Below are 20,234 nucleotides of genomic sequence, written 5' to 3' on the forward strand. Positions count from 1 at the left end.
GTTATGTTGTTATACTCCATAGGCTTCAGTAAGCATTGCCCTTTGGATTATGACACTATTAATCAAGTCAGTGACACAGCTCTAAGTAGACTGTCAGAAAAGCTGCCTTTTGTTATTCAAAGTGTCAACATCGGTTGTCAGTGCGAGGTCTTGTTCCCACATCGAGCTGCGCGTGTTTTCCTGCAACTCTCGGCCGCGGTTTATTTGCTCACGTCGATTAATTTCGGTGTTGTATACTAACACCACCAACAAATATAAATGCTCCGGATTCTTTAGCGGGGGGATTGTCTGCTGTGTTGACTGCAGAAAATCATCTGACTTAACCGCTGTGGGTGGTTATTGCCTTCTTGAAGCGACTGCCAGCTGACAAATAGCCACGCCGAGGATGCTGCAGCGGAGGGAAAACACTGCGTCTTTTCAGGAAGGGATCAAAGTTTGTTTTTGCGTACACACGGATGAGTACGCTGGTAGTCGCGCAGATGTTCCTCCGTTGGCACATTTAGCGAAGGCGGAGCAACAAAATACTCAAAGAGCCACATTTGCCATAATCACAGCCTGCTGCACCGTTCTCCACTCAGAACCCCAAGACCAATTAAAACAGGAACCCCGTGTGCTTATTGGCTGCTCGGCTCTGACCCCGGACCAGGCCTAATTGTTCCCATAGGGGCCAGATGTACAGCAAGGAGTAAGACTTTTATGGAGGTGCTCAGGGATCCATGTAGGAAAACATATGGACATTAAGTTTTTATCACATCCATGCCATTATTTTTTAATATATTTTTGCTTTAATATACTAACTATTAAAATATGCAGCAGGGTTCAGTCATACAATAACAGTCAGAGAGTATTAACCTACAAACACCTCCTTCAGTATATTTATAGCTTACCTTGACAGTGTGTGACATTCATCCTTTTGAAACCTTTGGGACATTCCACTTGTCCATTTGCAATCACTGCGAACGCTGCAAACAAAAGGGAGAAAAAGTTTAGAAATGATCTAACAGCGCCGGCCTCTCTGTCACAAAGCATTGCATTCATCGCAGAGGGAGAAGAGGAGCTCAGCTTTAGGAGGGGGGGGGACCATATAACTTACAGATGTGAACATCTCGGCGAGAGGAAAAATGAGGGGACCCACAACTGGGCCTCGAGGGACCCCAGAGTGAGTGTATGGAAATGGATCCCCATCAAGCACATTTATAAGACAGCGCTGCCATCCAGCAGAATGTAACGATAACACTCGACGTCATTTATAATCATATTACCTACAACTCTCCTCAACCTCCAGGGACAGATGAAGGAAGTGCTTATATCATAAATATGTTGGGGAAGCCTACGTGACAGCTCTGACCTTTATCATCAACCGCAGTGTAAATCTACTTAAACAAGAGGCTAATGCTTTAACTGTCCACACAAGGAATGATGATTAATGAGCAGCTCGCAGCAAAGTGATGGGCCAAACATTCTTTTTGCTTGTTTTGCCAAAGCAATAAAAATCATATGGCGAGTGTGCGTCAGGTGTGTACATTAGAGGTTCACGGGAGCGCTGTGGTAAATAACACGGCGCGTCTGTTAATGCCCCAGCGCGGCCGGACTGTCAGTGACGGAGGCCTGAAAACACGGTTGCCATTACTCATTCGGCACCCAGTCAAGCCCCGGCATGCTCCATTAAACGTACAGCGGGGTCAACGTGACTATCATACGGTAAGAGAAACTCTTGTTTGCGTTCGAATGTGTACGCGTCTGTATCTGCGTGTTTGACAGCGAGAGCGAGACGGAGCCAGCGTGTATGAAGTCCTATACGATTCCTCGCGGAGACGGAGTGATTATGAGTAACAGATCTTTCCATGACATAAACTGAGATGACAAGTTTGTCTATATATCATGTTGAAAGGGAAAGATCTGATTTTGGAAGGAAAAAATGTGTGTTTGGGTGAGGAGAGCTGTAAAGAATAATGACATGCTTGTTAACATGACGGAACTGTTTCTCGCTGTTATAGTCTATTCAAATTACAGTCACAAATCAGGCGGCTTAAAGCAGCGAAGGTAGAACTGTGCTCCATGGGGTTTCCTAATCATGACAGCCATGATTCAGATTTTTATGCTAGAAAAAAAATCAGTTGTTTCTGCCAAAAGCTGGAACAAAAAAACTTGGTATTGTATGTACGACACCCTGCGCTCAAGCAGACTTTTTAAATTATTGAACATGGGTAGGAATTTTACTTGGGATTTTTTTTTAATAAACGAGTGAAGAAACTCAAAAAATGCAGATGCTTTCACACAGGTGCACTGCATGATGCAATTATACAACAACCAGCCAATCATGCTTCCTGTTCATGTAGCTGTTGAGGTACAGCTGGTTCAGATTTTGCATAAAGATGACGAGAGTAAAAAATCTAATCGACTTTGAGAAGGTTCATTGTTGGGGCACAGATGGCAGGAGCTTCAGTAGTGTTCCTACCGAAACTCTACATTTATACCTATGGTAATTGTGGCCAACATTTCACATTTCATGACCACAATGTCATGCGTTGGAGGGATATGAATGGAAAAACAGAAGAGCGACTCTTCCACAGGTGAGTGAGGATATTAGTGCAGGTTGTGGTCTGACTGCCAGCCCAAACAGCCTGTTGACAATTATGTAGAGGCGGATGTTACAGTTGTAGTAAATAAACCCCTCATTACAAAGACAAATACACATTTGAGGGATTGGTCTACAGAGATGTGGAAAAAGTGATATGGTCAGATGAGTCACCCATAACCATGTTCTTGAGAAATGGGCGAGTGTGATGTACACTATGAGAACAGCACAGGCCTGAACCATTGACCCCTACAGCGAGGGGATCTGGTGGTTCTGTTATGCTGTGGGGGACGTTTTCCTGGCATGCTTTGGGCCCACTTGTCTCCTTAGAAAGGAAGAGTCACTGCAAATCAATCCACCCACAGTCACACTGACTGGTTTGATGAAAATGAAAATGATGTGAATCATATTTTATGGCCTTAATGGTCACTAGATCTCAACCCAGCTGACCACCTGTGAGAATTTGGACGCAACCATCTCTCCACAGCCATCATAGAAAACACCAAATGAGAACATGTCTTTCCAGTTCCAGAAATTTTGAGAGTCAGTGCCAACGTGCGGTGAAGTCGTTCTGGCAGGATGCGGCGGCTCAACACCTTACTAAGACACCTCATGTTGTCTTTGTTTTAAATGAGAAAAAGCCTCGTCTGCATTTATTTTTACTTTAGGTCATCACTGAGTAACAGAAAAAATAGAGTCATCACTGTACGCAACATTACAGTCCGACACAGAGGAGTAAAAAATGACAGTGACGACAATCTTTGGATTCCCACAGTGAGGCTAAAAAATGAGATCTGAACAATGTAATTCATCGCTTTGAATCTGCTGCCACATTGACGAAAGATTGGAAACAGAGGTGACGTATAACGAGGCAAGGCATCACCGGCTTTGCCAGCAGAGAAAACACATCTCCTCCTCTGGCAGAGTGCTTTGGGAAAGAGAGAAAAAGTCCCGTCATGTTTGTGACCATAGCTTCAGCAAAGCAAAGTGTTGACTGAAAGGCTGCTCTGCTATGATGCCTAAGTGGGCAAGCAGGACCAGACAAGACCACCTCGCCATAAACCACCTGTTCCGTTAAGCTACAAATGCCACCAGACATTAAACGCAACACAAACACATATTATACGTGAAACATCCGGTATTGCTCCGTTGTTTGTTTCAGAAGCTCAGTCAGTCATTTTCAAAGTTAGAATTAGCTACTGTATAGTTTGAGGTTCAAGACACCAACACGACAAATCCTGTAAATATGTACCATCAAAACAAGGCCCGCCAGTCGGTCATGAGTTTGTGTCAGTTTCTCAAGAGTGACTGGAATGTGTGGCACACGGAGGTTTTCTGGGAACGAGATCCTGGAAGCTGAGTTATGTTTTGGTCCTGCTGTGACCCAGTCGACCAGGCAGGGTCAATGTACCTGAGGGTTGACAGAGCAGAAGTGGGTCAGCATGAAGGGGGCAACGAGTAAAAGGGGGAACTGTGTCAAAGCGACGCCCCTGTTCCTGTCTGCCCACCTCCTCATCTTCCTCCACACCCTCCTAATCCCCCTCAAAAGTTTCTGAGTAATGAGCTGTTGTGGTAGGGCGGCGGGCACGTCCTCCTGCAGCGATGGGATCAAGGAAAGTCTGGCCTGAGTGACAGCAGGGCGCACATGCCAAGGGAAGCCCAGGGGGGAGGTCCTGGAGTCTCAATAAAGCTTATTAGCAGGGAGAAGAGGACTTCAGCAGCGAGTAACGACTTCAGCATGAATCTGAGCGACAGCTCATGTCAAATGTCTTAAAATGACATCAGAAAAAAAAAGACGGAGAACTAAAATCTTGTGTAGTTTTAAAACCTTATTATGTAACAGTGATGTAAAGTTGGCATGCTTCCACATATAGCAGACACATTTATGTTCATAAAACTTTATTTGCACTTAGGATCTAATTTGGCAGATACCACTCAACATTTCCTCATGTGTGCCCTGGATCTAAAAGTTCTCGTTACTGGAGTTCAAATTACTTGATGTTTATTGGTCCCTGAGGGCGAATTGTTTGCAGTACATTTTAAAAACCAGCTGTTGAAACTCAGCATGCAGACGTTGACAGTGACCCACCTAATTACTGGGTGCCTTCTGTTATTCTAGCATATAGTACTGCTGGTCTGGGCTGTTTGATTAACTAATTAATGCTGCCACTTGGGAGCAACAGTGAATATAAATCTCTGTAGATGTATTTTGTGTGTAAATATTTGGCCACCGCACCAGCAAAGCACAAGCATTTACCTCAAGAAATCATAATCAGCACCAGGAAAAAAATCTGAGACAACTTGGCCATGTAATTTCCATTATTATATAAAAAGCAAAGAATGATGTTGTCCTTAGTAGATTTTAATGGTGTGCCAGTTCCCATGCTGGTTTCTACAATCATTTGTGTAGAAAATATAGAGCTACACAGCCAGTGGCTTGCAAGAGTGAGCTCAAGCTGCGCATCATTAGTGTCACCCTTGGTTACAAAGACTGTAGACCCAGACTTGTCTGTATCCACAGAGGGTACAGACAAAACCTTCCAATTGTTGTCTATCCATTTAGCCCTGTTCAACAAAAGACTTTGTCACCCCTCACTAATTTATTGTCCGTCTCCATTCAATTGTGTTGTGCATTCCACTGGCAGTTGTTCAATAATATTTGCTCAAATTCCCTGACCTGAAAGTGTAATTCAAATTCCTTAAAGCTTCTCGAATGCTGTTGCCGTCCAAACTTAAACCTGAATAAACCTCTTAAGTCTCTTTTGGTATGAAAGTAAAATTTGCTCAGAGAAAAGCGCTGCAGGGTATTCAAATGAAAGCTTATGCAAAACAGGAGAGAAGGTAAAGAGAGAAAGAAGCAGGAGGCTGAGAAGGAAGAAAGTTTTGAGTCAGCTGGGCTCCTCAGCCATACAGAAATCTTTAATTGCTAATTTTGGTACAATCACTGTGCAGACCACCCGGCCTGCAGGCTGCTCTTGTAAGACGATTGAGCGGACTGGTCCATCAATCACAGGGCTCAGAGCCCTTCACCAGCTTCTCCAGGGACTTGCCAGGGAGCCAACCTCAGCTCTCGACTTAACCGACTGAAAAACCTGAGAACGTGTGAGAGACGAGGGAGGAGGGATGGGTGCCATCCACAGGATGCAAACAGGAGACAGTCTTCCTCTCTGTTCCATTGGGGGCCACTCTATAGGAAAACAACCAACATCAAAGCCAAGACCCACTCAGGATCCCATCCAGCAATTTGCTTTCTGACATGCCGCCACAGGACAAACTGGTGCCACCGAGAGCAAACCAGGAGCACAGAGAGCCCTTTAATCACCATGGAGGGTTTCAGGTCTTTGGAGTCTCTATGATGGCTAAGCCATCTCTTCTTGGCCTTAGAGCCAATGCTTGATTGGAGCAAACGGCTTAAAGGGAAGTCATTTTCTTTCAAAGCAGAATGTCTCCTTGGCACTTGCCACATTCGCCAATCTGGCACGGTCCATATCACATGCCCTGTAAATAACGTGTCCTTGCTAGTGAAGCTAAGGCTAATCAGTTAGGACACATGGAACTAATGTCAACATCCTCCTGCTGGTACTCACATAAACACAAAACCAAAGTAAAAACTACAAGATACTGTATTTGCTCAATCGTTAACAGTCTTAGTTGTGTATCTGTATCATGTTGCTTTAACACAACCAACCCGCAGCGCATGTGAAGCAGCAACAACAAAAGACTTTGATGAAGAGCTTATTTCACTTTTCTGCTACATTAAAGCTTTACGCAAAACATACTTTTCATTGTTTCTATTCACGAAAGTATGCATTTTATATCTCTGTTTGTAGTTTGACAATTTTTGCCTAACGCCCTTCTCCAAGATGCTGATGGCAAAGCAGCCCGCATCAAACACATTTAAAACAGACCCACATTCCTCTATAATCTCCAATTCCCTGTGGAATATTAACCACCTGGGCTTGATCCAAAGGAAGGCATGCCACGGTACATTCCCAATAAAAATATGCTCAACTTAGCTTGTATCCAATTAAGAAATGCATCGCGAATTTCATATCCATCTGCCTCCAACTGGGATTTATTTCTCGTGGCGGTTAGGTCGTCTCAGCCCTGATTAGCCACACGACTGGCCAGCTAATAGATTCCATCGTTCTACTTGTGAGCGGATAACGCTAAGTCAACATCGATGAATCAAATGCTGTCAAAGGGATGTGATGTCTCTATCTAATCACCATGAGAAGCTGCTGTGGAGCTGTTCCAGTGCATCTGTTCTGTTTCTGCAGCAAAGTCACTGCATCTCTGGTTTGTGTTGGTCATTAACAAGTGTTCACGTTTGATCAGTGCTAATAAAAAGCAAGATGCACAGGCTCCGGCCCCTCAGTGGATGTCAGATTAAACGTCTTGGGAATAGAGGGAAGCTTTCGGAGGGATGAGTTCATGTGGGAAGATCTGGAAACCGTGGGGTTCTTCGAGCCCCCTCCTTTGCCTCGTCTGACTTTACTGATCTAACCCTCGCAGAGAATATCATCCTCAGCGTCACAGCGAGGAGACGGGAGTGAAGCATGACCCCGATGACCCAGGGAGGTAGAGCTGGAGGAAGCCAAGGCTCCTGTGGGTGTGGTGGTTACTTTGGGCCCTGGGGACGTGATCTGGCTCCCTGGGAAGCCTCCCAGCATCGCTGACGGGGAGAGTCACGGAGAGGGAAGCTGCCCATCAATGACAGATGGGGAGACAAATGGCTTGTGAAATTCCATTAGCTGTGAAGCACACAGCGAGGGAGGGGCTGCCAGCACAGTTACAGAGAGTCATGCCAACACTACAGTATGGGTCAGACCGGGGCCACAGTCATTCGGTTGGCTTTGTGAACCACCGATTACTTTACTGATGGAACGATATCCATAAAGTTCCCCAAAAACTTCTCTCTGTGTATCAGAGTTTCATATTTAGATGTTTTTTTCCCATGAAAATAATCCCTTCCTGCCTTAAAATGTCTTAGATGTAACTACACACTGTTGCTTCCTCTAGAATGTGTGGATCTATCATCAAATTCCTGCTTCTCTCTCCACGCAGCCCACGCTACTTGCTGCAGCTTGAGCACACCAGCTCACCTTGGATTATGTTCAAGCCACGGTAAAACTACTCTATGTTACACAACGGCAAAGAATATGGAAATCCCCACCCTTCGAGTTGGCACGACTGTTTCTTTAGGTTTGTGATGTTAGAAACCTCAGTCACCGGTACGCTGTAGTTTTGAGGAAGTGCTCGGCCATGGCGTTGACTTTGCCTCATGATGTGTCTTCCAGCATATTAAAAACACCATACGGGCACGTTAACAAGTAAAAGAAAACTTGATTTTCACCTCAGAGTTGCACAAGCGACACAATCCCGACTCCTTGCTTCTCAATGATAAAAATTCCTCGTAGCGTCATCGTGGGTTCGGTTTCTTCAGTATGCTTCAAATAAGACTTGTATAACCACATCATCCCCCTTGCCCCGCTCACCTATCCTCATTCTCACATGACTCACTGATTAGTTCTCATGCTTGTAAACACTTTTGATCACCTCCACGATAATTTCATAACTTGCAAGGATGGAATTAACTGCCTTGAAATCCAAGCCAAAGCGCCTGTTACTCCACCTACTCATCAGAACCAGAGGGATGCAGTTGACTGCAGCCTGTTCTGGTTGATCTGGATCTCATTACTGGCCAGGAATCCTCAGCATGCGACTTTTAAAGGCAGTGGCTCCTAAAGGCTTCGGCTCCCACTGAGATGGGACGTACTGGCATTCGTGCTTCCATAACGTCAGCCCTCCTTCACGCACACACACACACACACACGCATGTCCTCCCTCCTTATTGCCATGACATAACGTGACACAAACCCCCTGGTGTATAATAATAAATAACATCTAGCCATATAACATCATCATGTGTGTGCTGAAATGTATATACATTTACAGATTTTAGACGCAGCCAGGCAGGAGCAATATATCATGGATCTATATCACTGTATCGTGTGAGGCTGATGCAGATATAAATATACGCTGACAGCGATGGGGAGGCAGGAAGCAAAGACTAAAAAATCCTGTCTGTAAAAGAAGTCTATTAAATTGTGGTCATACTGGCCTCCTCTATGACTATAATAAAAAACAAAAATGAAGTAGCAAGCCTTGTTCTCAGTCACAAGTGTCTTTTGCAAGCAGCTATAAACTGACCAATGGTAGCCTCGCACGCCTAAATACAAACTGGCTTTTCATGACATCATTATCACATACTCAACAAGAGACACAGGAGACTCTTATAAAGCTATATGACCTCCCATTCCACGCCGTAAGCCGACAACTGACTCATTCACTGTGAAATAAAAAAGAGCAATATTATTTTTTTCAGGGGCTGTTGTCTCCGGGCTGCATATCATTCCTGTCAAACCCGTAAGAGAGCGCACACACACCTAGGCCAGAAAGAAGGGGGGAATGCGGCTTAAAGATGAGGCCAAGTGTCTAAACTGAGAACAGCAACACTCTGGAGGAATTCAAAGTATTTCTCTTATTAAACTTCCCTCCAAGACTTCTGGGACAGAGTACATGACTTCATTTTGACTTAATTTTTTCCTCTCTTTCATTCTCTGAATCCTTTCTTCTCTGCCTGCGTGTGACCCTGGCCTGAAGTACGCTGCTCCCCAAAACACCCACAAAAAAAAAAAAAGAGCATTCACTCCGTTTCTCCCCCAAAAAACTTCAAAGGAGGGAGCAGAGGAAAACATCTGGGAGCCAAAAGAGATCATGCCGGGGACTTTGGAAGAGCGCGAATCTGGCATGCCGGGGGAGATAGAGAGTGGGAGGGGAGAAAAAAAAAAGCGGATCGACATCTATTATTGAGACGGAGAGGGATGATGTCTGCTTCTGATTAAGGTCCGGACAGACATTAAACAGCGTATAGACAATCTGACAGCCAACTGGCATGTATGGGCACGGACGTAATATGATTAAGAGTGTTGGGAAATAACTGAGTCCCTCATGTGCCACCGTAACGCAGCTGCTTCCTATGAGGCCTCCACCGGCACAGGAGACAAAATTATGCCCTCCAAGTAACACTCAGGGCTGTCAGGCAAAGTGAGAGTCTCCATCCACGGCGGACGGTGTCACCACCCACCCTGCTGCTGCTGTTTCTCAAACCTACCGCAGCTCTGGTTGAAGAGCAAGGCTGTTCATTTCCTCACACTTCTGAAACCACGTTGGCTCATTGGGCCCGCAGGGTGGGTGGCACGCCTGCCAGGCTCTCATCTTCATGCTAAATGTGTTTTCATTTGCTTCCCAGGTTTGGTTTTATGGAAGTGAAAATGGCTTGGGTTTTTACAAGTGGGCGCACGGGCGAGTCACGCAGCTGCCTCAGAGGACTTTAGACAACTAATGAACACTGGTAGATGCTAATCATCATCAGTCATCTGTGTTGTTTAGGCGCGTGATGAATGATAAAAATCCACCAGGCATAAACAATGGCTGCTAAGGAATATAAAAAGAACAACTTGTAAACACCCTAATATACAGCGTTCGGAGTGGGAAGCTCTTCCTGGAAATTCAATAAGCGCGCAGCTGCATCGTGCTGTTTTGAACAGAATACCAGGAGATCAGCATGAATAGCATAACAGAAAATTATACCAGCAGAATAAGAACAGATTAGAAATAGATTAGATTTAATTGTGCAATGGAACAAAAAATTCCCTACATCTGATGCCTTTAGTCAGGGGGGCTTACCTGGTTTGGTTGGACACTTTTGGCATTTGTTCAGTCCCCAGGAGGCGCCAACACTTCCACAGCAATCATCCTGTTTGGTCAGGCCTGGCAGAGGCTTGCCACACTACAACAACACACATCTGTGTTAAATCTACAAAACAAGTTTTGAGAATGAGTGTTACATGTTTGTGCATGCATGCTTGTTTATGTGCAAGTGTCTTTGCGTTGGCAGGGGCGTAAGCGTGTTCGTGTCAGAGTGTTTGTGTATGCCTATCTGCAAGGACAGAGTGAACCAGACACATCTGAGACCATTTAGTTGGAGGAGGACAGAAACACAGAGTCCAGAGAAACAACTAGGAACCTCCTAGCGTGCCTTATTAAGGCGCTTTGTTAATTGTGATGGGAGATTCCTATCACACCGTACTTATTGGATTTTGAGCCAATAGAGATGAAACCTAAGAGTTGTGGAGAACACGGACATTCTGGCAGGAGAGGAGGGAGCACTGCACCCTAAAGCTGTTTCGTGCTCGTTTTGTGCTAAAGTTCTCCTTAGTCATTGTGACTTGAAGGTTTAACTTCAAGCTCCCTATTAAACCGGAGAAGGGAAAATGGGAACTGCAGTGTTCAAGAATTAATGTTGGCAAAAAAACCTTTGCTGTTGATGGCTGTGCTGTTCCAGCTAAAGGTTAAAACTCAATGACAGCCAAGCAAACAGATGTTATGCTGGGCCTCAGATTAGCCAAACTCACGCACTGCGACGAGGTCCTTTTCTTTTCTAATTTCTCTTCGATACATAACTGTCGTGACTTTGACCTGGTCATGCAACGTAAAGTAAATGTGCAGTAGGAGCCGTACTGTGTACACCTACAGCATGAAACATCTCCCTATTTGAGCCACAAAGGAGACCACATGGGCAGAACTTCAACCTTAACCTTTGTCCTTTGAACGCATCCTAATTCATATCACACCTCTGTTGGGGAATTGGTGGAACATGAGATGACCAGTGTGGCCAGAGCTCATAAATCCTGTTTTTTACATAGATCATTCGCACATTCTCACTTCCTGTTTGAGACAGCATCTTTTCGAGGAGGTGAAAGGATGTGAACACTGTAATGCTGCAGCTGGTTTAGATCGCCTGGTGCTGAGAGGGTACACGGTGTGTTTTAATGGCTTAACACGATACCTGTCCGTCGACTGTCTCCTGAAAGCATCTTCCAACGTGTCCGTTCTGACGGATGTGGGTTGTTGTGTGGCCGTGGCCGTGACCATGACCGTGGCCGTTTCCATTGGTGTGAGGGTGTCTGTGGTCGCTGGTGTGTTCGTGTCCATTCCCAGGCTGCGAGCGCTGCTGAACAGAGTGAGCCCCCTCAGTGGTGGCTGCTCTCTGCCCAGGCTGGACTCGAGCCACTTGGTGGATCTGGACCTCGGCCTCTGGAGGGTGCTGGATGTGGACGTTCACCAAGGATGGGTGGAGGGACGCTGGAGAAGGAGAGATCCAGAGTTTATACAAAGCCGTGGATAGTTTACAGATTCATTTTTGGAATCATGTAAGTGAAAGCATCCTCAGCCAAGGGATAAAAGCTGTATACATACTGCAGTTTCTGAGCTATCAGCTAACGTCTTACACAAACTTGCTCACCAAACACTTGCTTCATCACCAAGTTATGAGACCTAGAGTACATTGGGAATTCCCAGCAGACCAGACGCTATTAAAATACTACAAAACAACAACACAATGACTTTTTGGATTTTCTGGTTTAAATCAAACCATTTTGAAGAGTAAAAACAGATTTGCTAAAGAGCTGAGAAGATGTTGCAACGTGGAGAATGAGCTCTTTTGTCCTGTTGACAGAGGGGAAGCATCCATCTTCAGGGAGTGCCAGGGCTTTTTCCCAGAATCCTGACCCACTCTCATGAATCACAGTCTCACAGACAGACACCAGCATCCACAGAGGAGATGCAGACTCTATCAAGAGTCACAGACATGAAAGTGCCACCGTCCATATATATGTAAGGCATACAGACAGCAAAGAGAGCTTCTTTACTGCAACATTACAAACTGATGTTGGGGGCATTTCACTGAACAGGTTTGTTTATGTAATTTACGCAGATGATGGAATACTTTTGAGGGTAATTTAAATGAACTTAGACAGACCTTCTGCTTCTACTTACTGTTCGACAGAGTGAGATACGGAGCGAGACTCAAGGAGGAAATTAAAAAAAAAAAACAAAAAAAAAACAGATACCAGGGGCAAAAAGTGAGCAATTTGTATTTATATAAATTCATGACGTTGCCCTGCTCTGTTTCTAATATTCACTTCTGTTTTGGTAAAAGCGGCATTGTGTGAACAATAGAAGGATTTCCACTGAGTCATCCATTAGTTATTCTGCTCAAAATAGAGTCTGACCTCCACTGCTGCTGGCCCACTAAAGCAGAGCGCTACACTGTAAACAAAGCTGGAAATCAAGGCCCAGACTTGTGTGCATTTTTTAAAAAGTACAATTTTTGTGGCTAAATCGAGGAGTAAGTGTTTTAAGAAGTTGCACACCGTCTTGACAGAGAAGAAGAGCCAGAGAATTTACAATGAACCAACTTATTGTGCCTTTTTATTGGGTGCTGCACTTATTAAAGGGTCTGTTTTTGACTCCCTTCTGTTAGAATATAAATGTCTCTAAATAAGAAGTTGTGAGAAGCAACGTGGAGTCAACAAGAACCCCCAATAAACCGACTACAGCAACTATGTTAGGGGTTCGAGGTTATAGGCGTAGATGTTCTTCAAGGTTCACGACGTTGCTTAAATGAGAAGCAACTGCAACTGACAAGAAGTCAGCTGGAGCTCTGCCCTTCCATTGGTCCCCATGTGAGTGATCACCTTGCTGATTGGATAGCGGCAGAGTGTACATAGAGTGAGATGGAGACTTCGGTCCCTGGTGTCCGGCATCCTTGTGGCTGTGAGGGGTGGGTCTGGCAGGAGGCGGAGCTGGCAGGTGGCAAAACTTCCCCGTCGAGTTTGACGGACACCAGCACTGGTCCCTGCCGATGCACCGGCCCCCGTTAAGGCAGGGGATCTGACAGAAGACTGCAGCGAGGAAGAAGGAGACAGAGAAGGAGGGGGTGGGTGTGTCAGAGGTAAAGAGACGAAGAGTTACGAGTGAGAGATTCCTTAGCACACACAGCACACCGCATTTAATTGCACAGCATCATGCATCCTCACACACAAGGATCTGGTAATCAGAAACAGAAGGGGTAGTCCTAATAGGAAGGGCATGTGCTGAGGGTTCCTGCGGACGGGAATGGTCATGCTGTTCTCCCCTCTGGCTCTACCAGACTTCTCACTCCATGTGACGTTTATATAAATTTTTAACTTAGTCCTGAGGGCAGCGTCGTGGCATTGCCCCTCATGCTGCACCGCCTCCACTGGCGTGCTTTGCCTCACATCGGTAATTACATACTCCTGCGCGAAGTGATGAGTGATGATTCATCCCGTAATAATTTGGAGAAAATAACAAGTGCATGGATATCTGTACGGAACACTTGCTTGGCTGGTAGAAGGATGAAAAAATGTGAACTTCCCAAACTATCAAATCTTGTACAAAATTTCAAAGCAGATCAACTGGCTCTTGGCCGGCCGAGTGAATTGGATCCCAAAGCGTGCTTTGTCTACAATTTGATTTATAGTTTGCAATTTACCATGGAGAGAAAAAGAGGAAAGTCCAGCAGTGACCAGATGGTGTTTGACAGTACTGCATGCACAGCCCGGTCGTTGGCTTTATCTTTTGGCATAAGGGATGGGTGCCAGCCCTGCACCCTACATACCTGGAGCTGCTCCCATCTCCAGACTCACTCCTGACCCGACCTCTCTTAACTCAAAACATCAAAGACGATCAAATGAAAAAAATCTCACTCACCGTGACGAATTAAGAACTATTCTGGGGCACAAAAGGATGAAAAAGCATCGCACTTTTCCAGCCCAGCAGCACATCACACCGCAAAATATAAGGGATTGTTTTACAAGACAGTTGGAGATACGAATGGCTCGCGTACTACGAGATGAAAGGAGATGCCGGTCATGGAAACAAGCTGCGAGCTGCATCCTCTCTGCCTCATTGAGACAGACAGTAACACACTAACTGGGTGCAAACAGGGAACAGGGAGATGTTGGACAGTCTCGATGGCATGTAGGGAATGAGCTCCCTGTCACATAGCATTAGCAACAGAGAGGCTGGAGGAGGTAGAGCGGGAGGGATGGAATAAGAAGAGTAACAGATAGGGAATGAAAGGGATTAGAAGGAGGAGAATGTTAACAGAATAGATTGAAAACAGAAAAAGAGACAGGAATTGAGAGAAACAGGGAGAAAGCAACTCCGAGGAAAACATGTGGAGAGGCAGACGGGGAGACTAAAGAGGTCCGGCGTTGGTGTCCAGACACACAGGAAGGCCTCCTGTGATTTGACATGCTGGCTAAATTATCAACTCAAGGAGGCTATTAAAACTTCTCAATGTGGGATGCATGTCTGCACTGGTCTGTGTCAGGCCAGTCCCAACTCAGCATGGGGCAGGAACTATTCTTAGACAACATCCTACTGTCGACTCTGCACACCGTGCTGCCTGTCTGCCTATCTGTCTGCCTGTTTAACAGCCTCTAACAACCCAACACGCACACACTTCTCACTCAATAAACAGTCTTCTGCCCAATCTAATATCAGGCTTTAAATTAAGCGTTGCACACAGTGGAGTGCATCAAGAGAGCCTATTATAATTATCCTGCCAGATTTTACGGCACCGAGTGGGCAACATAACAACGCCGTGAGATAGCTGTTTGCCGTCCACTTGACATTCCTTGACGAACACGCACGCCCGAGCAATAACAGGATGCGAGCCTAAACGGAGAGCAATCTCTTTTTAACGTGCTCTTTAACACATGCTTTTACATAATGAAGGACGATTTCTCCGGAATAAAAGTGGGGCATAAAAACAAACCGCCGAGGAAGAGGTGGAGGTGCCAGGAATGTAATCTCGTGGAAGGCCTCTGCCAGGACGCTGAAGTGTTTGGAATATCTGCACCACGTTCCAAAACCCCATTAATGGGCACATAAATCTGGAACATCAACCTGTGTATATATTCATAAGTCAGCTCGGTCCTCCTCAAACAGCTTTAGTCCGTTTAGATTGGTTGCATGTTTGCGAGCCTGTTTGATTTTTAATCCGAGCTGTGACTGAAGAGGATTTATACATACATGTATATACATGCATGTGTGTGGTATGCGCATCCTTCATCCTCTAATCGACAAGTATTAATTAGCTGGACCCTTAAACCTGATGAGAAAACTAAGAAACATGGGGGGGTGCGACCCTCCCCTTGGCATTGACCGCCCCCTCCCTTCCCATGGACACTCCTGTGTGAATTTGAAGCAAAGCCCCCCGGATAAATGGCAGGTTTAATGTAATCCCTATAAAATCCTGTTCATGCTGCTACTCTTTCTCTCTTTCTGCCTCTCCCTCTCCTCTTTCATTCGTTCCCGCTCTCCCAGGGAGCATGTTAAATGGTTAACGGCGGGGCCAACCGCGAGGTGTAAACCGCAAAGAGATGGGGGCTAAGTGTTGGGAGCGTGGGACCACCGGCTCCACGTGCATGTGTGCGAGGAGAGATTAGCCCCCTTTTACGGAGACCGCTTTTAATCTGCTCTGCCTCCATCGCTCCTGCTTTCCCCTCTTTCTCTTTGACAGTGAGAGTTTTTAGCACAGCTCTCAGCTTTAATCTACACCACTCTGCCTCCTTTCTGCGCCTGGCATTCAGAGGAGACGGCGTGCCACTGGGAACCCATTTTGTCAAGCTCACCCCATAAAAAGAAAGGAGACACTAGAATGGAGACACAGGGAACGTGTGTGAGAATCAGAAAGTAAGCAAAGGAGAGACTGAGAAGGCAGCACGGAGAATCTGAAGACAGAACGGAGAGAAAGGCAACGATAATCAGAGGGCCTGGGGGTCGACACTCACAGAGTCGGAAGCCCTGGTTCTTTGGCTGCTGCTGCTGCTGCTGCTGGTGCTGCTGCGAGTTCTCGCTGTAGACCGTGGTGATGTCGCCCTTCTCGCAGCTGTTGTAGCAGCGCCCGCCATTGCACACCCTGCGGCACAGCATAGGTGTGAAGACGATCTTGATGCGGTCCAGGCTGGAGGTGAGGTTGGCCCCTGGAAGACACACACACAGCCGGTTGAGAAGGAGCAGCAGCAGAGGCAGGCCGGAGACGAGCTGCATCCTTCCTCCTTCAGCCTCACTGTGACACACTCCCATCTGGGAAAAAGGGAGGTTTATAAGTGTGCGAGGGTGTGTGCTGACGGCTGGCCACTGGCACGCCGCAGCACAACGAGCGATGTGCCACAGGGCAGCGCACGGGGAAGAGTATACTATTAGGTATCGGGCCGGCCTCCAAGCCCTTTATCTTTGGGAGAAGGTGTTTTTGGATGTGTGTATGTGTGAAGCAGACAAAGTGAGCGTAAGTGCAAGTGAACATTGAGTAATGTTGGGAAGCCATTCAACATCCGTTGCCCTGGTACAGGGCTAAAAAACAAAAGAAGCTACAACATCAGACAGCTGCGTGTATTGGATGATGCATCGGAGAAAAAATGAAGTAGTGAAAGGAGAATACAATTGGGACAGACAAGTTCACGTTTCTGTTTGTTGCGGGCGAAGGCGCCAGGGTTCAGTGGCTGTCATGTCAGAGAGGTGACGGTGTAGATTCCTAAAGATATCAAAGCGTGTAACTGCGCAAACACACACACACACACACACAATGAAGGCAGCTTTGATATGAAACGTCTGTGTGTGTGTGACCACAGAGGGGGTGAGGTGGGTGGACGGTGGGAGAAGGAGAATAAGGCCTGGGATGCTGCCAGTTTTTTTTCCTCTTGTGGCTAATGTTCTATTTAACAATGACACCACAGGATGTGTATGCGTGTACCGTGGACACTGTGAACTGCACCAGAATTGGTTGTGTTTGTTTTGAGGTGGCTAGAGGGAGTGGAAACATTAAGCGCGGATGTAAAACGAGAACAGATCCAAGTTTTATTATGCTCATTTCACAGCATGCGGAAAACAAATTTCGGTTCCTACCTGCTGGTAATAATGCATTGTTGAACTGTCCGTGCAGCTGGCCGTCGCTGGAAGGCCTGTGACTGTTGTGGGAGTGTGCGTTGCCGTGCCCGTTGCCGTGCCCGTTCCTGTGTCCGTACCAGTTCCTGTGCTCGCCGCCGTGGCCGTTAGCGTAGCCGCTGCCACTGGGTAGAGCGTTGGAGGTGATAGGCCCGGAGGATGATGGATAACGTTTCACAGTGCGGGAGGTCCCGGTCTGCTGAGGGGAGGAGTCAGGGGGTCCCCGTCTCACTTGGGTCCTGCCAATCACATCATCACAAGACCATAAACATATGACCTCATGTCCCACACATATATATACACTCACAAAGATACACCCATCAGCAATGAACGTGCATCACCATGAAATCCACTTAAGCGTGGTCAGAGTGTGCAACAGAAAATAATATTCCAGAGAGACGCTGTCTAGGTCATAGCTCTGCCTAATTGATTTTATAGATGAGACAAAAATGATTTGGAAATAATTTTGTTTTAATTAAATTAATAGCACCATATCATTGTTTAAGCGCGCAGGGTTTCTAAGCTAACATCTGCTGTAGGTCAGACAGCCACGGCCCTCGCTAACTAATGAAAGATTGTGTGAGCAGATTATTCACCACCGATTTACAAAAAAAAGTTAAGCTTCAGGCGGCCACAGGGAATAAAGCTCAAAGGTTCCAGTTTGCGAGTCTGTGTGACGCCGGTCTCAGGAAAGCGTGTGATTAAAACATTAGATCTTTTCCATCTCGACTACAAAACCTTTCCATCGTCTATTGTGTCTGCTTGACTAGATTATGAACTCCGTGTTTTGTCTGACTGTGGCCAACCAGGGAGCAACATCCTGAGTGTTGCGCTGGATTGGAGGAAGTATTAAAACTAGGGTCGACGAACAAAGCTCGACCAGGGTTGCGAGGGGCACGTTTTTTTTTCCTGGTGAGCATTTCATTTGGGTCAATTACCGAGCCTGTGCTGCGCGACCTGGAAGCTGAGCTCATGTGAGTGACCTGAGGGAGGCGCGTGCCTCTCAGACAGACAGACAGACAGACAGACAGACAGACAGGCAGACAGGCAGACAGACAGACAGACAGACAGGCAGACAGACAGACAGACAGGCCGGCCTACGGACCTACCTGGGCTCTGAGGGCTCTAGGATTGATTGGGGAATGCTGCTGGGATTCAGTACTGCAAAAAAACATCTGGATACCACTGATCTGCCCTGACAGACAGTCAGCAGAGCAAGACAAAGAGGAACCATGCCGGATAGATCAGAAGAAGAGTTCTACAAAACACACCTGTGTCTCTGGAAGGTAATCGACGCTGTAATCAAACCCCAAATGAGGGTATAAACCGTGCATTCATTACATGTGGTTTTAAACCACACATCATGTATTTACACACTGAATCAGCTCTGTCAACCCACAGACACACAACAATAATAGGGGGAATAAACACACACAAAAAAATGCATTTGTGTGCGCACACGTGCAAACACAAAAGCACGCACACACACACACCCCCGTCGCAGCTGCGCTGGATGCGGCACAAGCCGCTGCATGTCTCTTTATTCACTGAGCGCAATCCACATTCCTGCTGCCAAAGGGAACAGGACACTAAATGAGAAGGGGAACAGGGAGACAAACATTTGATAATGGTGTCTCACGTCATCTTTTCGAGAGACAACAGGCAGCACCTATAGACGACAGCTGCTGACCCAGATGCTGGATCTCCAGGGTGGGGAGAGGATGTGACACGGGGAAGCAAGAGGTGCCGGTGTCAAAGAGGTAAGGACAGACATTAGGTGGCAAACAAAGTTACACCTTCCATTCTAAATCATGACTGGGGTTTTCCATCGCTCACGGTGACACCTGACCTGCGAGCATCCTGCCTCGTTTCCTCGGCTTAGCCAGATGTTGCTCTTTCTGCCTCTCTCACTTTCAATGGCAAAGCGACTTCCTCCCGGCATGAGCTCACCGCTGCCCTCTCTGCCTGCAGATCAGGGGGCACAAAGGGAGCGCACGAGTCGCTCTGCACATTCGATGTCATCATTAGGAACTTCAAGGCCCCGGCAGCTCGAGGAGGAGTCATCCCCTCCGCCTTGTTCTGGGTGACTTGAAAGCAATTTTGAAGACCTCTGCCAAGATTACATGGAGCAAGGTCTGAACAGACAGATGGGGATCAAGTGATGGCCATACAGTTCTAATTAAGTCACTGATGGTGGCGATAAAATATCTGCTGAATGAGCGTACAATAAAAAGACGGAAATGTGGTGGATAAAAAGAAAACACACATTTCACATTAATCCTGGTTTCTGAAGCTGTCCACTACTAACTGAAAGGTCACTAGTAAGTTGAGTAGACCTCAGTGTTCCAGCAGTACAGATCCTGCAGTTCCCCTCAGCTGAACAGAGTGTTTTTTAGTGTCCATCAGCTTTTGTTTTGGTTTATAGAACCCACAATTTAACTAAGGCAACTACTAATACTCAGGGAGACTGATAACCGATATTTGGAACCAATACTTGCAGAAAAAGATGAGGGGGGCATCATTCTTTACAAGCGCTCAAACAACACAACACAAAACTTTCTTAAAATACTTGAGTTTCTTTCCATTTGTTTAATTAACAGAGAACTTCTCAACCTTTATCCTTCAGCACCGACAGGCTAATAGTCGTGACATGCAACCAATCAGAGGGCACCGTGGGCAGGACTATATTTGCCTGGTGGATACACATTGAGAGAGGCGGCTGTATCGATGCCAAAGCAGCACATTTTTAAAATAAACTGATTCTGGAAACTGG

The 20,234-nt window shown here is 46.2% G+C and overlaps 1 protein-coding gene across 1 annotated transcript in view; it reads right to left on the reverse strand.

Annotated features, from left to right (window-relative positions):
• The window catches only part of LOC103357876 (latent-transforming growth factor beta-binding protein 2), an 87,728-nt gene that overhangs the window by 36,407 nt on the left and 31,087 nt on the right, over window positions 1–20,234 (reverse strand). The window contains exons 4-9 of the mRNA XM_008282621.1: window positions 17,423–17,700; window positions 16,309–16,500; window positions 13,183–13,389; window positions 11,493–11,788; window positions 10,331–10,433; window positions 888–962 (exon numbers count right to left, since the gene is read on the reverse strand). Coding sequence (XP_008280843.1) covers window positions 888–962; window positions 10,331–10,433; window positions 11,493–11,788; window positions 13,183–13,389; window positions 16,309–16,500; window positions 17,423–17,700 — 1,151 coding nt within the window. The remainder of the gene's footprint in view (window positions 1–887; window positions 963–10,330; window positions 10,434–11,492; window positions 11,789–13,182; window positions 13,390–16,308; window positions 16,501–17,422; window positions 17,701–20,234) is intronic.

This window comes from Stegastes partitus, unplaced genomic scaffold (genome assembly GCF_000690725.1).
Source record: "Stegastes partitus isolate 25-593 unplaced genomic scaffold, Stegastes_partitus-1.0.2 Scaffold8, whole genome shotgun sequence".
Taxonomy (NCBI): Eukaryota; Metazoa; Chordata; class Actinopteri; family Pomacentridae; genus Stegastes; species Stegastes partitus.